Raw genomic sequence first — 19,697 nt, 5'->3', positions numbered from 1 at the left:
TCCTGGCTTGGGTTAGAAACAGGGTGGGCAGCAGGGATAGGAGGTGACCATCCCCCTGTGCTCAGCACTGGTGAGGCCACACCTTGAGTGCTGTGTTCAGCTCTGGGCCCTCACTGCAAGAAGGACATTGAGGGGCTGGAGTGTGTCCAGAGAAGGGCAATGAGGCTGGAGAAGGGCCTGGAGCCCCTGGGCTAGAGGAGGGGCTGAGGGAGCTGGGGGTGTTCAGGCTGGAGAAGAGGAGGCTGAGGGAGACCTCAGTGCTCTCTACAGCTCCCCGAAGGGAGGTTGGAGTGAGGAGGGGGCAGCCTCTGCTCCTTGGTGGCAAGTGACAGGAGCAGAGGAAATGGTTCCAAGCTGCACCAGGGGAGGTTCAGCCTGGATGCTAGGAAATATTTCTTTACCAAGAGGGTTCTGAGACATTGGAATGGTCTGCCCAGGGCAGTGCTGGAGTCACCATCCCTGGAGGTGTTTAAGCAGCCTCTTGACCTGATGCTTAGGGACATGGTTTAGTGTTGACCCTGCAGTGCTGGGTCAAAGGTTGGACTGGATGAGCTTGGAGGTCTTTTCCAACTGGGTGTTTTCCGTGATTCTGTGTGATTATCTATGTGAACAACAAACCCTCTTCCCTGAAATCTCTGAACTAGTGGAATCATAGGGAGGTTTTTAAGTCCTGATCCTGCATTCCAAGTTCTAGGGATAGGACAGGAGGGACCTGCTGCCAGGGTTGCTATGAGATGGCTCAATGATAATGTCTCAGATGCAGAGAACCCTAAAGGCGTGTTATGAAGTGGTAGACTAAATTTAGAGGCTGGGGATACAGTAGACTTCCTGCTAGCATGTTTCACTGTTTTTAAGGCAGTCAATATGTCAGGAGTTCAGTAGCTTTCCTTTTAAGTGGCATAGGTGTTCACAGACCTCTATTGTAGGAGCTTTGCTTGTGCTTCACATGGCTGTTGTCAAAGTAATTGGCAACAGTGTAGATGTAGGTTATATAGGGAGAATAAAAGCATCCTTCCTCCAATATAGCCACAGACCAAATCCAGCTTTGACTTGGTTCTGAGACTGAAAAAAAAAAAATCAGCTTTTAATGTCTTCCATCACCAAATTTCTTAGGACATGAAGAAGATCATGGCTGAACCTCCATCTCTTACTCAAAGTCAGCAGGACTTTGAAATGTGACTCTGTCCTTCCAGTGCTCAGAGAAGGGCTGAATTTCCAGTGGACTGGTGGGAAGCTGCTTGTGCAGTGCAACTTCCCTGTTGTTCCTGAGCAAGTCCTTCCCCACACAAGTCTCTTTTCTGGTGATCACACTATCACAGGGACCCTGCTTGCATGTCATAGAATCATAGAATCAAGAAGGCTGGAAGAGACCTCAAGGATCATCGAGTCCAACCTGTCACCCTACACCTCATGACTATCTAAACCATGGCACCAAGTGCCACGTCCAATCCCCTCTTGAACACCTCCAGGGATGGTGACTCCACCACCTCCCTGGGCAGCACATTCCAAAGGCAAATCTCTCTCTCTGTGAAGAACTTTCTCCTCACCTCCAGCCTAAACCTCCCCTGGCACAGCTTGAGACTGTGTCCTCTTGTTCTGGTGCTGGTTGCCAGGGAGAAGAGACCAAACCCCTCCTGGCTACAACCTCCCTTCAGGTAGTTGTAGACAGCAATGAGGTCAGCCCTGAGCCTCCTCTTCTCCAGGCTAAACACCCCCAGCTCCCTCAGCCTCTCCTCAAAGGGCTTGTGCTCAAGGCCTCTCCCCAGCCTCGTTGCCCTTCTCTGGACATGCTCCAGCAATTCAACATCTTTCCTAAACTGAGGGGCCCAGAACTGGACACAGGACTCAAGGTGTGGCCTAACCAGTGCTGTGTACAGGGGTACAATGATCTCCCAGCTCCTGCTGGCCACACTATTCCTGATGCAGGCCAGGATGCCATTGGCTCTCTTGGCCACCTGGGCACACTGCTGGCTCATGTTCAGCTGCTGTCACCCAGTACCCCCAGGTCCCTTTCCACCTGGCTGCTCTCAGCCCCTCTGACCCCAGCCTGTAGCTCTGCATGGGGTTGGTGTGGCCAAAGTGCAGCACCTGGCACTTGGTCTTCACAATCACAACCTAATGGTGTATTTTTAGAGCACACAGTCTACCTCCTAGCACTGCAACAAAGAATTCTGTCTGAAAAGGTGTCCTGTAGAAGACAGCATAATTATAAGACAAACTAGCACTAGGCTTCTGCCTGCCAGCCAAGAAAATTATCATTTGTGTTGAAGAGATGGAGTAAGGGGGTGGGAGGCAACAGGAGAAGGCAATCGTGGTGACAGCTTGCCAAAAGTGTGTGTAGGAGGGCAGTGGAGGAAGAGTATGGAGGAAAATGCTGTTGACCTGAACTGGAGGAGGAAGCCTCAAAAAAGCAGGATGAAACTTGCCGGAATCTGAAGGAACAGTAACACTTCATCTGTTCTGGGGGTCCTGATGGATAGTACCAGCCAGTGTGCCTGGACCCAGGGAAGGAGCTGGGTGTGTACAGAGCCCAGTGGTATTTGGGAAGGGCTAACCTCAGCTAACAAGCCCCTGGAATCATGTTTATAGTAAATAAAGGAGTTGTGTGTGAGAATGCCTATGAAGTTTGAGTGGTTGGGAGGCACTAGGCAATGAGATTTGTAGGCCTAGCTCTAGGAAGTATAATGAATGGGATTCTGAGAAAGGATTGAGGCCAAACCAGCAAGGAGTACTAATTGGGCTAGGCAGCTTATACTGTTCTGAAGAGCTGTGTTATGGTGGAAGCTGAGTTTTAAAGGGTGTGCAGGACCCAGTGAAACTGATGAACTTCTAAAACTGTTTCCTGTTACTTTGAAATCCTGATTCAACAATTGCTCTGTCAGGGCAGAACCCACATACTCTGCATCTGTTGTGTACAGCATGAGAGGCATGTATGGAGTCAGAGAAACAAATACTCTGCAAGGTATTCATTGTGCATTTTGACAACGTTCCCTGCATGGAAGCTTGCATTGTGCATTGGTTATTTCTAACGGACTAGAGAATACAGCAAAGTTTGCTTTGCTTTGTGTGTCAGGCTACATATGATTAGTCCTTGCTGACCTTTTATTCCTTTGCAAAACAAGGTAGGGATTTTAAGAAGGCAATGGTTTAACCCAGAAAGACAGACAGATGTACTACCCTACCTGAGAATATCTTGTTCCAGCTCATGGGTCCGTTGTTGGTCCTCCCAGTTCTGCTTCTGCATTTCTTCTTGCTCTTTTGGAGTGAGAGAGCTAAGGCCATCCAAGAGCCATTTTTCTCTCAAGGCCTTTTTCTGGTGGGGAAACACACAGACAAGTTAGCAGACTGGAAAAGTCAGGCTGTTCAGTCATTTCCTGCATTTGTCTTCATGCCATGGGTACATTCTTGTGCTGAGTCAAAGAGAAATACTAAAACAAATTTCTCTCTTGAGACTGGCTTAAAACCAAAGTAATTAAGAAAAACATCTCATTTTATTAGTCTGTCCAACAAGTACCTAGGAGATGCCAGTTGCTACCTGTCACATTAAAACTGTAACAAGAGAGACAGGGATCTGCTGGAGAGAATCCAAGGGAGAGACATGAGGATGATCAGAGGACTTGAGCATCTCCTCTGTGAAGAGAGCCTAGGGGCTGTTCTGGAGAAGGCTGAGAGGGGATCTGATCAATGTCTATCAATATCTGAGGGGTGGATGTCAAATGGAGGGGGCCAAGCAGTGTGCAGTAATAAGACAAGGAACAAGAGGTACAAGCTTGAACATAGAAGCTTTCTCCTCAACATGAGGAGAAACTTCTTTACAGTGAGAGTTACAGAGCCCTGGAGCAGGCTGCCCAGAGAGGTTGTGGAGTCTCCTTCTCTGGAGACTTTCCAAACCTGCCTGGATGCATTCCTGTGTGGAATTCCCTAGGTGATCCTGCTTTGGCAGGGGAGTTGGACTCAATCTCTGGAGGTCCCTTCCAAGCTCTGATCATAGAATCATAGAATTGTTAGGGTTGGAAGGGACCTCAAGGATCATCCAGTTCCAACCCCTCTGCCTTGGACACCTCACACTAGATCAGGTTGCTCAGAGTCACATCCAGCCTGGCTATAAAAACCTCCAGGGATGAGGCTTCCACCATGTTCTGTGATGATGTGATTAGTAAGCAGATCCAGTGGTGTGTTTGTCCTCAGTAAAGCAAACCAGTTGCATCAAAGTCTGCATTTTACAGGCTTGTGCAGAAGGCTCTGGTCAGAAATGCTATAGTTTTATTTCAATAGCCCTGGTGTCAGGGGTCATGGCAGTGCATAAATTCTGGGAGGGGGTACAGCAGGTGAAAAGTTTCTGTCATTAAGTCTGTTCAGGGGGTGAGATCTCCAGGGAGTCGGTGATGCAGAGCATAGTGAGTTCGTATTTCATCCGGTGCGGATGTGCGGGGTAAGAGTAGGGCTGGAGACAGGGAGTGTGGGTTGTGGATGTCTGGCTGGCATTCCAGCAGACCTGCCCTGTATTCAGAACTGCTGTTGTAGAGGTGAGCCAGGGCTTGCATCCTTAGATCTTGACCTGCTTGTTACCTGTGGAATTCTTTCTGTAAAGTAGTGGCTTATAAATGAGTGCATTGAGTGTGTGTAGACAAATGGATCTCTCAGCTGTGTGGAATAGCTTGCAAAATGTGGCTGTGTGCACCTATTGCTTCCTACAGCTGCTTTACAATATGAAAGGTGGCATCTGAAAGTCAGTAGAGCTCTCAGAAGTACACGTGTAAATCAATCAATCAATCAATCACTGAGCAAAGCTCTTAATGCAAACTTTCTTGCCTTCTTTTTACACCCTTTAGTCTAGCTCAGGAATATAAGTCCAGTTGCTGCCTTGGAGGAAGTGAGAGTTATGATTTCTTAACCTCTTTGAACATGGGGGGGAACAATATACATGTAAGGTTTCTAATTAACTTGCATTTTCTATTTGTGATTTAAATTCCTTAGGCTGTCTCCACATTAGATTTTTTTCTTGTTTTGTTTCAGTGTTTTTTGTTTGTTGGGTTTTTTTTGTTTTATTTTAGTTGGGTTTTTGTTTGGTTGGTTTGTTTGTTTGTTTGGGGGACAGGATTTGGTGGGTTTTTTTTTGGGGGGGGGGTTGGGGTTTTTTTTGGTGTTATTTTGGTTTGGTGTTCCTGAAGAATTGTGTTCACTTTAGGATGTGGATGAAGGTGAAGTTGGAATCTAACTACTGCTTTAAGGCAGATCTGTGCATGGCACTGGCTGAGAAGGCTACATTAACCTCACTGCTGCTTGCTGTGCCTGTTGGAATCCCAACCTGCATCCTGTCAGTCACTTGAACTGTTGCTTCCTATGCTTTTTGTTTACTTTGTACTTTGCATAAGGTTATTAGTGAGGCCCAAGTGATGAAGAAAGATGCATGTAGGACCTGACTGAAAATGCAGTTTCCCACTTACTTGTCATATAGGTGATGTGACAGAAGCTGTGGCTAAGGCAGGCTGGTTAGGAATTCCGTGGCACTCTATGGTATTGGTGGTGGTGGGGTTGTTTTGTGGTGTTGCTGTTGGGGGTTCTCTTTGGGGTTGGCTTCTGTTGGGGTGAGTCCTGTTTGGGGTTGGGTTCTGTTTGGGGTTGGCTTCTGTTGGGCTTGGGTTCTGGTTGGCTTTGGGTTCTGTTGGCTTTGGCTTTGGGTTTGGTTTGGTCTCTGTTTGGGTTTGTTGTTGTTTGTTTGGGGTTGTGGCTTTTTTTCCCCCTGGAACATAGGAGCAATGTTTACACTTGCCTTAGCATCATGGGGCAGTATTCTGTCTCTTGACACCAGATCCAAGGAAATCTGGGGGGAAATAAGGGCTACTAGAGGCTGATGTCCTGAGCCTTGACTCTGGCTATAGATCACTTGGCAGCACTTCATGGTGTTTGACTTAGGCTCAAATGAAATAAATGCAGATTTCAATAGAATGGTTTTACCTGAGCCTGTAGGTGTGTGTAGTCTTGTGTTGGCACAACTCTTATTGGCCATGAAATGCTGCTTTCCCAAGTTGGAGGGAACAGAGTTCTTAATTCCCTTTCAATCAAGCTGTTCAGATTTTAATAAGCAAACCTTCTAGAAAAGTGAGGGGTCTTTTTTAATGCTGGCTGGAATTGAATTAGTCTAGCATTACTGTTTCCAAAACTAAGTCTGTAGTTTCTTGGGAGAATTACAGCCATCCTGGCACTGTAGATCTCAAACTGATAACACCCATTGAAACCAGCAAACCTTTCATGTATGTATAGGGTCAGGCCCAAGAAATTTCCTAAGTATAGCATAAGACAATAGTGTTATTTTTGCCTTTTTCTGGAACACTTTGTGGCTGCTCCCATGTGGCTGCTGCCATGTAATCTTGTTGGTTTAATTAACTGCTTTTAAGTAAGTGACACACTGCACAGTTGGGAAACAGCCTTTGAGCCACAGTTTCAAGGCTGCTCCACTGAGCCATTGGCACAAGCTGGTGCAGGAGTAGCCTGCAGCTTTCCAAAGAGAGCTTTGGGCCTATTTAGGTCTTTCCTCCTGGTATAAAGCAGCTCTCGCTCAGCACTAGGTTGTACCACTTAGGTGAAAGCATTTTCATTTTGCATTAGACTCAGTACATCAGTGGAAAGGGACTCTCATACCTTGTGCTGTGATAAGACACTGGGAAGGGCCAGAGTGCTAGAAAACAATCACTTTCTTTTGTAGTTCATGGCCACATCAGTAGTGCTGCAGCAATATTCACAGGATCACAGGATGTTAGAGGTTGGAAGGGACATCCAAAGATCATCAAGTCCAACCCCCCTGCCACAGAATCTAGCACAACTGGCAGAGGAACACATCCAGTTGGGTCCTGAAAGTCTCCAGAGAAGGAGACTCCACAAACTCTCTGGGCAGTCTGTTCCAGGCTCTGTGACCCTTACAGTGAAGAAGTTCCTCCTCATGTTGAGGTGGAACCTCCTGTGCTGTAGTTTACATCCATTGCCCCTTGTCCTATCACAGGGTACAGTGAGCAGAGGCTGTCCCTTCCTCCCTCTAGCCCTCCCTTGGACTCTCTCCAGCAGATCCCTGTCCCTCTTGAACTGGGGACCCAAAACTGGACACAATATTCCAGCTGAGGTCTCAGCAGGGCAGAGTAGAGGGGGAGGAGAACCTCCCTGGATCTGCTGGACACACTCCTCTCAATGCACCCCAGGACCCCATTGGCCTTCCTGGCCATCAGGGCACATTGCTGTCCCATGCAGAACTTGTTGTCCACCAGCACTCCAAGGTCCTTCTCCCCAGGGCTGCTCTCCAGCAGATCACCTCCCAGCCTGTCCTGCTGCAGTTTATTCTTCCTGCCCAGGTGCAGGACTCTGCACTTCTCCTTGTTGAACCTCATTTGGTTCCTCTGTGCCCAGCTCTGTCTGTCCAAGTCTCTGAATGGCCTCACAGCCTTCAGGTGTCTCAGCCAAGCCTCCCTGTTTGGTATCATCAGCAAACTTGCTGAGCAGACTCTGTCTGTCTGTCTGTCTGTCCCATCATCAATGTCATTGATAAAGATGCTGAACAGGACCAGACCCAGCACTGATCCCTGGGGGACTCCACTGGTCACAGCACTCCAGCTGGACTTGGCACCATTGACCACCACTCTCTGGACTCTATTTTGTAACCAGTTCCTAATCCCTCTCACTGTCTGTTCTTCCATCCCACACTTCCTGAGCTTGCTCACAAGGATGGTATGGGAGACAGTGTCAAAAGCCTTGCTAAGGTCAAGGTAGACTACATCCACTGCTCTCCCTGCATCTACCCTTTCAGTTAGGACATCACAGAAGCCTATCAGATCAGTCAAGCATGATTTCCCCTTGGTAAATTCCTGCAAATTCTGTGAATCATACCCAGTATGTGTGCTCCAGGTATAACTCCCCTGTCATCCTTAATAAGGCTGGGCTAACACTGAAAGATTCATCCTTTGCTGGAGGGTAGAGGTGTTGTGAGTTTGGGGGATTGGCTCTTGCAGAGGTATGGCAGTTGGCCTTATGGCATGTTGAAGGAGGCATAAATTTAGTTCACAGAAGGCGTAGTTCAACACTGCCAACTCCTGGAATAGTGTGACCAGCACCTACAGGGGAGCGCTAACAGAGGTCAGGTGTGTCAGAAGATAAAAATGTACTAAACTCAACTAGAAAAGCCCTTGGAAAGCACATGCAAACCATGTGTGTTTCAAGTAACCATCTCTAGTTCTTTCCCTTTGTTGCCTCAATGAGAGTAATTCCAGGTAGGAGGAAGAATTAGTTAGTGGTGCATCTAGAATTCCTTGAGGATTACATTTCCCTGGTACTTTTACTAGCAGACCCCATTAGCCCTTGCAGCTCTGTGAAGGCCTCTCCACACAGGTGTCTCTATTGCATGTCCTCCATGCAGTAGAAGCACACATGCAGGGAATGCATATTCCTGCTCCAGTATAGCTCTACTGGATAACTGAGACCAGTGATGATATCTCATCTGCCTCTTTCTTGTAAGGAGCTAGCTTGGGGATAGCAAACAAGTCATTGGGAAGCTGGAACTTCAACCAAACCCCCTCCCCCCCCAAACCTACAAAAGATAGCAACAATGTTTTAATACAGCTGTTGCTGAGGGTTATAGACAGGAATGAAGGACAAAATGAGGAACAGGACAGTGATAGGTAGCTAACAGGAACATCTGCATGACAGTGAGATTTACTAACCTGCCATAGTTTCCTAAGGGACAGGTATGAGATATGTTGAGTAGGTCATGGAGCTCTAGATTTTGCCATGCACAGCTGGTAAGGAGTTTCTAGGACAACCTGAAAGGAGGTTGTACGCAGGTGGGGGTTTGTCTCTTCTCCCAGGCAAAGAGGACACAGTCTCAAGCTGTGCCAGGAGAAGTTTAGGCTTGAGGTGAGGAGAAAGTTGTTCCCAGAAAGAGTAATTGGCCATTGGAATGTGCTGCCCAGGGAGGTGGTGGAGGTGTTCAAAACAAGACTGGATGTGGCACTTGGAGCCATGGTTTAGTTGTCAGGAGGTGTTAAGTGATAGGTTGGACTTGATGATCCCTCAGGTCTTTTCCAACTGGGTTGATTCTGTGATTTTGGTAGGAGTATAAATGAGTGAAATCAACCTGACTGGCTAGGGAAATCAGCCCACAATAAAAATAACTGAAGTACCAAAACATTTTAGAAGTCACAGTCTGCCTTAAAGCAACTTCTGCACTAGGTTCTTGTGTTGTTTGAGTCTATGGAAATAGAATCATAGAACAGTCTGGGTCGGAAGGGACCTCCAAAGCTCATCCAGTCAGACCTCCCCGCACTCAGCAGGGACATCCCCAACTAGATCAGGCTGCCCAGGGCCCTGTCAAGCCTTACCTTGAATATCTCCAGGGAAGGAGCCTCAACCACCTCCCTGGGCAACCTGTTCCAGTGTTCCACCACCTTCATGGTGCAGAACTTGTTCCTCACATCCAATCTCAATCTGCTCTGCTCTAGTTTGAAGCCATTGCCCCTCGTCCTGTCACTGCAGGCCCTTGTAAACAGTCTCTCTCCATACCTGAATTAGCCAGAAGCAAGAATGTTTGTTAAGGGCAAGGACTTCAAGCAGAGGATATTTATATAGTAATGTTGCATCTGATGTCAGGTGCCTGCCTTGGTACTCAGCTAGGCAAAGTAGTCTCTGGTTTTGGTACTCCAAATAGCTAATGACATGTATGCATTTCTGCATTTAAATACCTGTATGCATGTGTGCTGGATGCTTGGTCCCTCTTTGCCAAGTGAATAATTTCCTCCACAGATCCTTTAATCTGTATCTGTAGATCTGTATGACATACATCTGATTTTTCACTTAAACCCCTTTCTCTATGAGATCTGTACGGTTTGGCAAACAAATCACATTTTCTCTTCTCTTCCAAAGGAAAAGCATTCCAGCAGTGTTTTTCTGGGAGTATTTTAGCTTCTGTAAAATTCCATAATACATTCAGAAAAAATTGCAGGGTGAATTTTTGTGTTCTTAACTTTTTAGCTCTGTTTTGCCACTTTAATGTTAGCTGAAGGCATCCGTGAGGAAGCTGCTGTAGTACCCTGTACACAGCAGTAGCGAGGATTAGCTGGTTGTCTGGGACTGATCAGTTAATCCTCCTTAAAAGAAGGGCAAAAGAGTCATTCTGAATTTATAGACATGGAAACTTGAAACATAAATTACAGCACTGCATGCAACCATGTGCTAAGAGGGAGGAAGACAGTCCCATGTTTGCTGCTCGTTAGTTTCAGGACTTGGAAAAAACACTCCCTTCTCTTTTAGGCAAGATGTTAGTGACATAATAGTTGGTCAATCCTGTTCTGAAGGACTCAGCTACCTAAGCATGGGTGACTTTTGCATTGGCTTCTGTGGCCCAGTGAACTGATTAAGTATAAATTATAAATTTTTGTTGGTTGGTTGGTTGTGGTTTTTTTGCTTGACATACTTGTTGAGGAGAAGAGAAGAGATGAAATCCAGGATCAGGTGTCTACTTTGAAGAGGATTCTGGTTTAAGTATCACAGTACATTAGAGGTTGGAAGGGACTTCCAGAGTCATCAAGTCCAACCCCCCTGCCACAGCAGGATCACCCAGGGTAGTCCACACAGGAATGCATCCAGGCAGGTTTGGAAAGTCTCCAGAGAAGGAGACTCCACAACCTCTCTGGGCAGCCTGTGCCATTGCTTCGTCACCCTCCCTGTAAAGAAGTTTCTCCTCATGTTGAGCTGAAACCTTCTCTGTTCCAGTTTGTCTCCATTGTTCCTTGTCTTATTGCTGTGCACCACCCAAAAGAGCCTGGCCCCCTCCATTTGATACCCACCCCTCAGATACTGATAGACATTGAGCAGATCCCTCTCAGCCTTCTCTTCTCCAGACTAAACAGCCCCAGGGCTCTCAGTCTCTCTTCACAGGGGAGATGCTCAAGTCCCCTAAGCATCCTCCTGGCTCTCCCTTGGACTCTCTCCAGCAGGTCTCTGTCTCTCTTGAACTGGGAAGCCCAGGACTGGACACAGTATTGCAGGGGTGGTCTCAGCGGGGCAGAGTAGAGGGGGAGAAGAAGAACCTCCCTAGCCCTGCTGGAAACATATTTCTTGATGCATCCCAGGATGCTTCTCCTCCCTTTGCTTGGGTTAGACACTCCACACTTCTGAAATTGGATTCAACGTATCTTTCTTGAAACTCTTTATCCAGTCCCATAATTAAAAGGGTATGTAAAACAACAAGTCTTGAAGCATAGATTTTTATCTCATTCCCTAAATGACATGCACTTGTCAAATTACAATAAACATTTAAAGAATGGTGATGCTGGCTAGAAATTGGTGCAATTTCAAGTGTCTCCAGAGGTGGATCTTTTGGTTTGTTAGTAGTTTGGACTTTTTAATCCTGAGATTAATAGGCCACGTTTCAGGATTATATTTGCAGCATTTAGGCTTTTTTTTTTTTTTTTAATATATACAAAGAAACTGCATTATTTCACTGAAGAGTTATTAAACAAGCTGACAAAAGGCTCTAGTCAAATAAAAATAGTCTGTTTTTTATTTTTTCCCCCCAGAAAAATAGTGTAATTAGGCCCCTGCACTCTATTACAAGTGAGCTTGCTGTAGTGGAATTGAGGAGTGAACACACCTAGTCTGAAATGGGAGGCTTAGTTTTGAACTGTGAGTTATTCCTGGCCATGATCTCATTTTATGCCATGAAAGCGATCAAATAACATCAGCTCCTGAGTGTAATTCTTATTAAAAGTCTAATGGAGTCCTGGCAAGCCTCCAAAAAGCTGTGAAAATTTGACAGTAAAATACCTAACTTAAATGCATGAAGATTTGCACTCAGAATCCAAAGCCTTTACTTGTGCTGAAGGACTTGGGGCTATCCTTAGTCAAATAAATCAAGCACTTTACCTTTAAATGTTGGTGTTTCATTTTTTCCTCTTCCACTTTTAGACGTTTCTGTGTAATTTCTTCTTGCAGTTTTCTTTTGTCCTACAAATTAAGAGAACAACAAAACTATGTTTAGAGAAATTATTTGTTGCTAAAAAAAATAAAATGTTTTAAGTCTTCAGTAGGGTGAAATTAATCCATGTAAAGGAAGTCTTGTTTAGAAGCTTCTATTGCACACAGGCAGTCCATAATTCCCAGCAGCAGGTCATGTGTCCTATGCAGGTATGGTTTTCATTACTCTTTCTCTAAAGTATCATTAAACATGTTAATTTGGATCATCAGGGATGATCCACATTAAAAACAATTTACTATTGGGAAGGTCAGGCAAAGAAATAACATTTGAGCACAATTGCACATGCAAAATGAGATTAGAAATAGGTCCTGACCAAAATTCCTGATGCAGCCCACACATCATTGAGGACAAGAAAAAGTCTGCATACAATCATAGAATTGTCAGGGTTGGAAGGGTTCTCAAGGATCATCTAGTTCTACCCCCCCTGCCATGGGCAGGGACACCTCACACTACAGCAGGTTGCTCACAGCCACATCCAGCCTGGATGCAAAAACCTCCAAGGATGAGGCTTCCACCACCTCCCTGGGCAACCTGTGCCAGTGTCTCACCACCCTCATGGGGAAGAATTTCTTCCTAACATCCAATCTGAATCTACCCATTTCTAGTTTTGCTCCATTCCCCCCAGTCCTATCACTCCCTGACACCCTCAAAAGTCCCTCCCCAGCTTTCTTGTAGCCCCCTTCAGATACTGGAAGGCCACAAGAAGGTTTCCTCAGAGCCTTCCCTTCTCCAAACTGAACAACCCCAACTCTCTCAGCCTGTCTCCATCTACACTGTGCAGCTGTGATGTATCACTAAATTAAACAGGATGTTGGTGAATCCAGCACTGAGTTTATCCATCTTGTGGCTAATAACTGAAATAAACAGGAATAAGCAAAGAGAAATGTATTTCATTATTCAGGTAGGGGTAAAGATGACCACAGGGAATTTCTGTTGTTACCTCTCCATCTGAGGGGAGAAAAACAAAACATTGTGCAAAGGCTGTTTTCATAGCTGCTGAAGTTTAGAAGGGAAAAGCCTCTAGCAGTACTGATCTCTCATAGTGCCACTTTTACCCTTTTTGCTACAGATTGTAGGAAAAAGGAAATGGGTGACCAGCCTCTGAAGGCTGGCAGCACTTGAGTCTCTTTTGTCCTTGGGTGGCTGCTGTCATGTGGGCTATCCTTTGGCTCCTCCATAGCAAGCCGAATACTGATTTAGTACTTTGTGTCCCCAGCAGCCAGTGGGAAAGAAATCATGCCAAATGAAACTAACTTCTACAAGCTCTATTAATTCCCTTGGCCAGCTTTAATGGTATAAAATCCTGCTATTGGATGTGGCAACTTTTGCACTTGCTTCCTGGCATGTTTTAGGGAGGTGAATGAAATAATCTGTTGTCCTGTACGGAATTGTTTGGTGTTTTGTTTAGTTCTTTGTTGTTTTTTTTTTTTTTTGGTCTGTTTTCAGACAAATATGTTTTAGGAAGGAGTGAAGTTCCTCACAGACACAGGAAGAGCCCATTCGAGGAATCAGCTGTCAGTAAAGAGTGTAGAAGGTCGGTAAGGAAGTGCTTGATAACAAGGCCTGGGATTCGTTCTCTGCTCTTATCCCAGGATCTGGTATTTGGAAGAGCTGTAGTGTGCTTAGCTGAATCACTTCACTGTCACTTGGAAATTAGAAGTTAGCAGTGGGGCCATAGGCTATGTAGATTCTTTGTTGAAGGACAGAAGGCAGAAGAAACAACCTAGCCTTGTAGAGATCAAGGGTGGGACTAGAGACTGGCCTAGCACAGCTGATACTCTGCTGGGGTTTTGTAGGTGAGTGAGGGTCAATGGTCTCTCTGTCTGTAGAGCGCAGTAGCCATCTCTAAACACTATCTGTACTTCACACTTTTCCCTTGATGGTGTCAGTCTGCCTCTTCAACACATCAAGCAGAGCAGGTAGGGATCTTGCCCCAAGCATGCTGCTTTCATCTCTGCAGTAGTTTGGTGTTTTGCCAATGCTCTTTACTTAACAAAGCTCTCTCTTACCAAAAGGGCTGATTTAGGATTGCTACCAATGGAATTTTTTCTGCACTCTCCCTTTTTAGAGACTAACCAAGAGCTGGATTTTACTTAGCCAGTCCTGATTTTAGTGACATCTGGTCTTTCACATTCACACCTCTCCTTAATTAGGAAATACTCCTGATCTCATTGTATGAATGGCCTTTAAATAACCCAGCATAAGAGGAGCAAAGATGACAAGAGTTTGTGTTTACAGGTTGTTCCAATTCTTAAGGAAGCTACTCTTTCTCTTTACTGAAAGTTCTGGATAAGATTCTTAGAGAATGAACTTCCACTTGGTTTATGCTGTTAAGAAATATTTTAAGTAAATTTAAATATTCTTTTTGCACCAGTGGAGATGTGTAATAAGAGTTTGGGCAGTATGAAATGAGAATTGCTACAGTGAAATAGTGTGCAGAAAGAAAAGTGTAAAGTCACAGCTAACTGCATTTTGTATCTTACTGTAACTGCATTTGGTTCCTTATTGTATAATAAGGAACCTATTAACTAATGAAACTTCTGCCTCTTTCTTTTGTTAGAGGTATAAATTTCTTTTGCGTCCAATATTTTTTTCTCTTAAAGCTTTGGTTTTGTTTATTTTTTCTACTTGTATCCTTTGGTGTTCTAGCATGTTTTAATTTCACTGGTTGGTAATAAGCATCCATTATACAATTATCCAGATTAAACAGGTTGAAATAGAGTGCCTTTTATATACCTAGTCAAAGAAAGCTGAAAGTCTAATGCCAGAAGCTAAAATCAAGGAAGATGGATGAGGAACTTTTTTGAGTCTTGTGTTGCCAGAATAATTCTTAAAACCTGTTAGGGCACTTCCTACAGTGTATTCTGCTATACTTTGTCTGCAAATCACATCTTGCTATACAGACTTTTGACTGTACAGCTAATGGACTAAGTGTTTATTCTGAAGTAGCTAAGGGATCCATACTTCTACTAAACTTCCTACTCTGCCCCTGTAGCTAATCAGGTTGCTTGAAAGGAGTCCTCTAATCTTCTAATGCTCTTGTTAATGTGGGCAAGATGCACCTTCATCCCTTCCACTCTGTTATGCAGCAGTGCAAGATGAAACTTGAGCTTTGGCCCTAATTTTCACTCCTAGTGAAAAAGTAGGAATCTTTCCTGACTTTTGAGCCTAGAAAAAAGCTGTGTTCTAAACTGGATCTGTCTGAAAGAAAGGGAAACATCTAAGGAGCTGTGTCTTGCTAGGTATCTCGTGTGCCACACTGGTGTTCCACAGTGTCATGAGTGCTGGTGTGCTTGGTCCCATGGCAGGTGCCAGGTACTGTCAAAGCCAATGGAGCAGCTAATGGTTTTGTTTTCAGATAACTTTTCCAGAGGTAATGATTGGTTTTTGAAGGGTCTTTCCTGGACATGTGGACACTTTTTAGTCTGGTGGCATGAGATGCAGAAATGTCACAATTCAAATCCTCTATAATTTTTCTTTTCCTGTGGCATGGGTGATTTGGTAAGAAATAAGTCAAAGGTTCCTCTCTGACTGTTTTGTCTCAATATTAATCACAGCAAACACCAAAGCTTTTGTGTTTTAAGATATGACAACCTCTCTAACAAAATGGATGCATTTGATTTTACTTGTGATGTCCTGTACCCACCAGCAGTAGGTGGAAGCTACATAACAGAGAAAAAGCATAGAGTTGTGGGAGCATCCAAACCTTAATAACAAAGTTTTTTGTTTTGCTTTCTTACACAGAGGAGATATGAGATGAATTTGGAAACCCTTAGTGGTGCTGTGAGGGCCAGAGGCTCTAAAGGAGCCAAGAGTTTGGCAACAGAATCAAGCCAGGTTTTAGTGCAAGGGTAGTTGTTTACTGCTCTGAGTGCCCCTTGCTGTTCTCTGTTAGATCCTTTCCAACATGCAGAGCACTGAGAATTCCCAGGTGTATTGCTTTGGATAAGCACTGAGTAGCTTGCAATTGCAATCCTAGTGTGGTGTTTTCTTAAATATCTTGTACTGCAGAGTCTTAAACCCAGTGACAACTTCATCTCCATTTCTGCAAAGCACTATAACAAACACAGTGGTTCAATGAAATTCTCTCAGCTGATGGAAGTAGACAGCATAGAGCTTGTTTATGCAACAAGTGTAATAAATGAAGTCATGGCCAGAATCCAAATATGATTCCCTATTTCCTGTAACACAACACACTGGAGGCTGTCAAAGTTCTTTCTTAAAATCCTTCTCTAGCATTCCTCTGGAGGCAAAGATGAAGCTAGAGGGTGCTAACCCCTGGTATGTTCATAGGAGTCCTCATCAGGCAGGTGTGCTGCCCCATTCCTCGTGCTGGACACAGATTCACAGACTACACTGGATTGGAAGGGACCCTCAAAGGTCATCTTGTCAAATCTCTCTCCAGTCAGCAAGGGACACTTCCAACTAGATCAAGCTGCCCAGAGCCACATTTAGTTTGATCTTGAATGTCTCCTGGGAAGAGGCCTCAACCACACCCCTGGGCAGCCTGTTCCAGGATTTTACCACTCTCATTGCAAAGAATTTCCTCCTTATGTCCAACCTAAATCTACCCTGCTCCAGTTTAGAAACATTGTCCTGTTGCTACAGGCCCTTCCAAACAGTCGCTACCCAGCCTTCTGTTAGGCCCTCTTCAGATACTGAAATGTAGCTCTAAGGTCTCCCACACCAGGAAGTATAAAGCATTACAAGGCCCTGAATTTTCTGTGGAGCACTAAAGCATACCTTTCGAGCATGCACAGCGGAGACAAAGTCCAGCTTCTGGGTCTGATTCAAGCACCATGAGAGTTAAACAAACAAGCAAGCTCTGAAGCCTGCAGAACGTTTTCAATAACCCTGTTACAGGCTTGACTCATGTCTCAAGCAACCATGAGAAATGAGCCTCATGCTTAAACCCCAACCAAACCAAACCAAACCCCAGCCTGGTCAGCTCCTGTAGATATCCAGTTATGCCTTCTCACACTTACTTTGGTTTCATTAAGTGCCCACCGTTTAGCCAGCGGTGCTTGCTTCACGAGTAACCTCTCATGCTAAGACTGAAAAATAGCTTTGCTTCCATTATTTGATTTTTTAAAAGATTGCTTATGACAGTAAGTGAGCCTTCTGCAGTTTAGCTTTCATCTCAAAGGGCCAAATTTTATTTAGTTCTTTTGTAACTGAATAGGTTTCAGTGGAGATAAATCAGAGGGGAATTTGGATTCGTCCATTTTTATTCTATCAGGTTATATTCCTTTAAAAATATAGCTCAGTAATTCCTTTAAGGGAGACACATCTTTTGAATCACATTTCCCTTTAGAAGAGAAACTGAAAATGTTTTCTGATGTCTTCAGTATAAACGTCAATCTTTTTTATTTTATATTTTATTTTATTTTATACTTTCTTTTCTTTTCTCTTTTCTTTTCTTTTCTTTTCTTTTCTTTTCTTTTCTTTTCTTTTCTTTTCTTTTCTTTTCTTTTCTTTTCTTTTCTTTTCTTTTCTTTTCTTTTCTTTTCTTTTCTTTTCTTTTCTTTATTTTAATTTATTTTATTCTATTCTTTTCTGTTATTTAATTTTATTTTATATTTTATTTTCTTTTCTGTTATTTATTTTATTTTATTCTATTCTGTTATTTTATTTAATGTTTCTTTTCTTTTCTTTTCTTTTCTTTTCTTTTCTTTTCTTTTCTTTTCTTTTCTTTTCTTTTCTTTTCTTTTCTTTTCTTTTCTTTTCTTTTCTTTTCTTTTCTTTTCTTTTCTTTTCTTTTCTTTTCTTTTCTTTTCTTTTCTTTCTTTTCTTTTTTTCCTCTGAAAATTGGACAGGTAAAAATTTGCTTTCTCCAAGCTTGCCCTGTTTTTCCTTTTCAGAGAGCGGTGTTTGTGAGAGATCATTGATAATTCAGAAATTGGATTTAATTCCACACAGCAAAAAGAAAAAATCTTTCATCTCTCAGTTTTTGTTGTGAAATAGGAGAATTGATTTGTTCTGGAATTCTCGAGCTGCCTTTTGACCTGCTGTCCTTCAGGCAAACATTCAGCCGTGATGACAGTGATCTGTATTTCAGACTGTCCAGTAGTGATTTGCACATAAACTTTCACTGCTTTGAATTTAATTTTCAGGTAAAATACAACCCATAATAAAATCAGTACAGGCAACTTTCCTGTCTTAAAGTGATAGTTTATGAATCAGAAACAAAAAAAGTAACAATTTGAAGAAGCTATAAGTCTCTTTCTGACCCAGACTAAATCATTATTCAGGAAACACACAGTAGCTCTTTAACACAATATTACTTCTAAGCATTTAATACTTTTTTTTTTTCTAGTGAGTTAAAGCTATAAGTACACTTACTGTTATGGCCTGGAATCTTTCTTTCAGCAATTCAGCTTCCTCCATTCTAGAAATCAAAAACAGACAAGTAGTGAAGGAAAACAGAGAGAGACCATAAGCAAAAAGCCTCCTGGTGGGGCTACAAAAAAAGCTGAGGTGATTTGATCCAATTCCAGAGCGGAGAGAAGGCAGAAAATTTGACTTGTCAGGAGAGTCTCTGAACAGATGAGCAGATCAGTCCAGACAGACACATGTAATGAGGGTGTGTAGAAGAGGCAGACGTGGAGAGTGCTGGCATGAGTTGACTGACAAGTCGGAACAGAAGAGCACAAGCCCTTTCCCTTCAGGAGCTGCCAACTCTTTGTTTTAATGTGCTCGGTTAGCGTGCCATTGCTTCCTTAACTCCTCAATGCCCAAACCTGAATCTCCCAGGACCCTGGCAGAAGTAAACTTCGATTGTGTTCCTATTTCTTTTTCCTCCTTTTGTGTGTGCTTCTGGTCATAAAGAGGTTTTGAAATTGTTTTAAGCTTTCCTATTGCTCATGAAACTTATTTCACCTGTGTCTTTTAACCTGTTGTGAGTGTTGCAGATGACATGGGGTTTGGGGTTTTTTGTTTTGTTTTTTTTAATGGCAGTTTTAATTTAGTTTCCTAGATTAAATTCATAGAGAAGCTGTACTGATAGATGGAAGAATGTTTTGGAACTGCTAACCCAAATTAAAATAAACTTTAAGCAGTCAGGTCTGCCATTGAATGCAAGTGTTAATCTGCGCAATTACTCGTCAGCTATCTTGGACTCAGGGAAAGCTTTGTCCCAGTAAGGATTTCAGGATCATCATTTCAGTGTTACCCAGATGAGTCTCATGCTGGATTTCCATTCAGCTGACTTGAAGGATTTTTATTTTTTTTTTTTTGCAGTGGGCTTCTGCTGAAAACAGCATTATGCTCCTGAAGGGACGACGTACATTTTGACCTTTCCAATTGCACGAGTGGGAGTCAGCCTTCCAAAATTAATCTAGGAAAGTTGCAAAACAAGTGGAAGTGCATCTAGTAAAATCCACTTGGCGGTGGGGGGGAATAAAATCTAAGCAAGCTAAAGATGAATTAAAAGGGCAAAAAGATGCAGTGTGCATCTGGAATCCCTTTGTACCCTCAGTATCACATAACATAGGTCTTTGTAAGGATGCCCACAGGACAGTCGGTCAGTGCTGTTTGCTGTTTCTCCTGCTAATTCATTGAAATGACTAAACTCAGCAGGATCTGGGGAGGGGTTTTAGTTACATGTCAGTACAGTGACCTGAATCTTGGTAACAAATCAGCCTCACTATTAGTAAATTCTAAGGTGTGATGCAACTGAGCA

General features: G+C 43.6%; 1 protein-coding gene across 1 annotated transcript in view; it reads right to left on the bottom strand.

Annotated features, from left to right (window-relative positions):
• PALMD (palmdelphin) overlaps positions 1 to 18,403 on the bottom strand; it is a 38,363-nt gene extending 19,960 nt beyond the window's left edge. Inside the window, exons 1-3 of the mRNA XM_054384206.1 lie at positions 18,359 to 18,403; positions 11,905 to 11,985; positions 3,183 to 3,313 (exon numbers count right to left, since the gene is read on the bottom strand). Coding sequence (XP_054240181.1) covers positions 3,183 to 3,313; positions 11,905 to 11,985; positions 18,359 to 18,403 — 257 coding nt within the window. The remainder of the gene's footprint in view (positions 1 to 3,182; positions 3,314 to 11,904; positions 11,986 to 18,358) is intronic.
• Between the last annotated feature and the right edge of the window lie 1,294 nt (positions 18,404 to 19,697).

Source organism: Indicator indicator, chromosome 10 (genome assembly GCF_027791375.1).
Source record: "Indicator indicator isolate 239-I01 chromosome 10, UM_Iind_1.1, whole genome shotgun sequence".
Classification (NCBI taxonomy): Eukaryota; Metazoa; Chordata; class Aves; order Piciformes; family Indicatoridae; genus Indicator; species Indicator indicator.
Note: the sequence above shows the minus strand (reverse complement) of the source record. Positions and strands in the feature narration are given on the sequence as shown.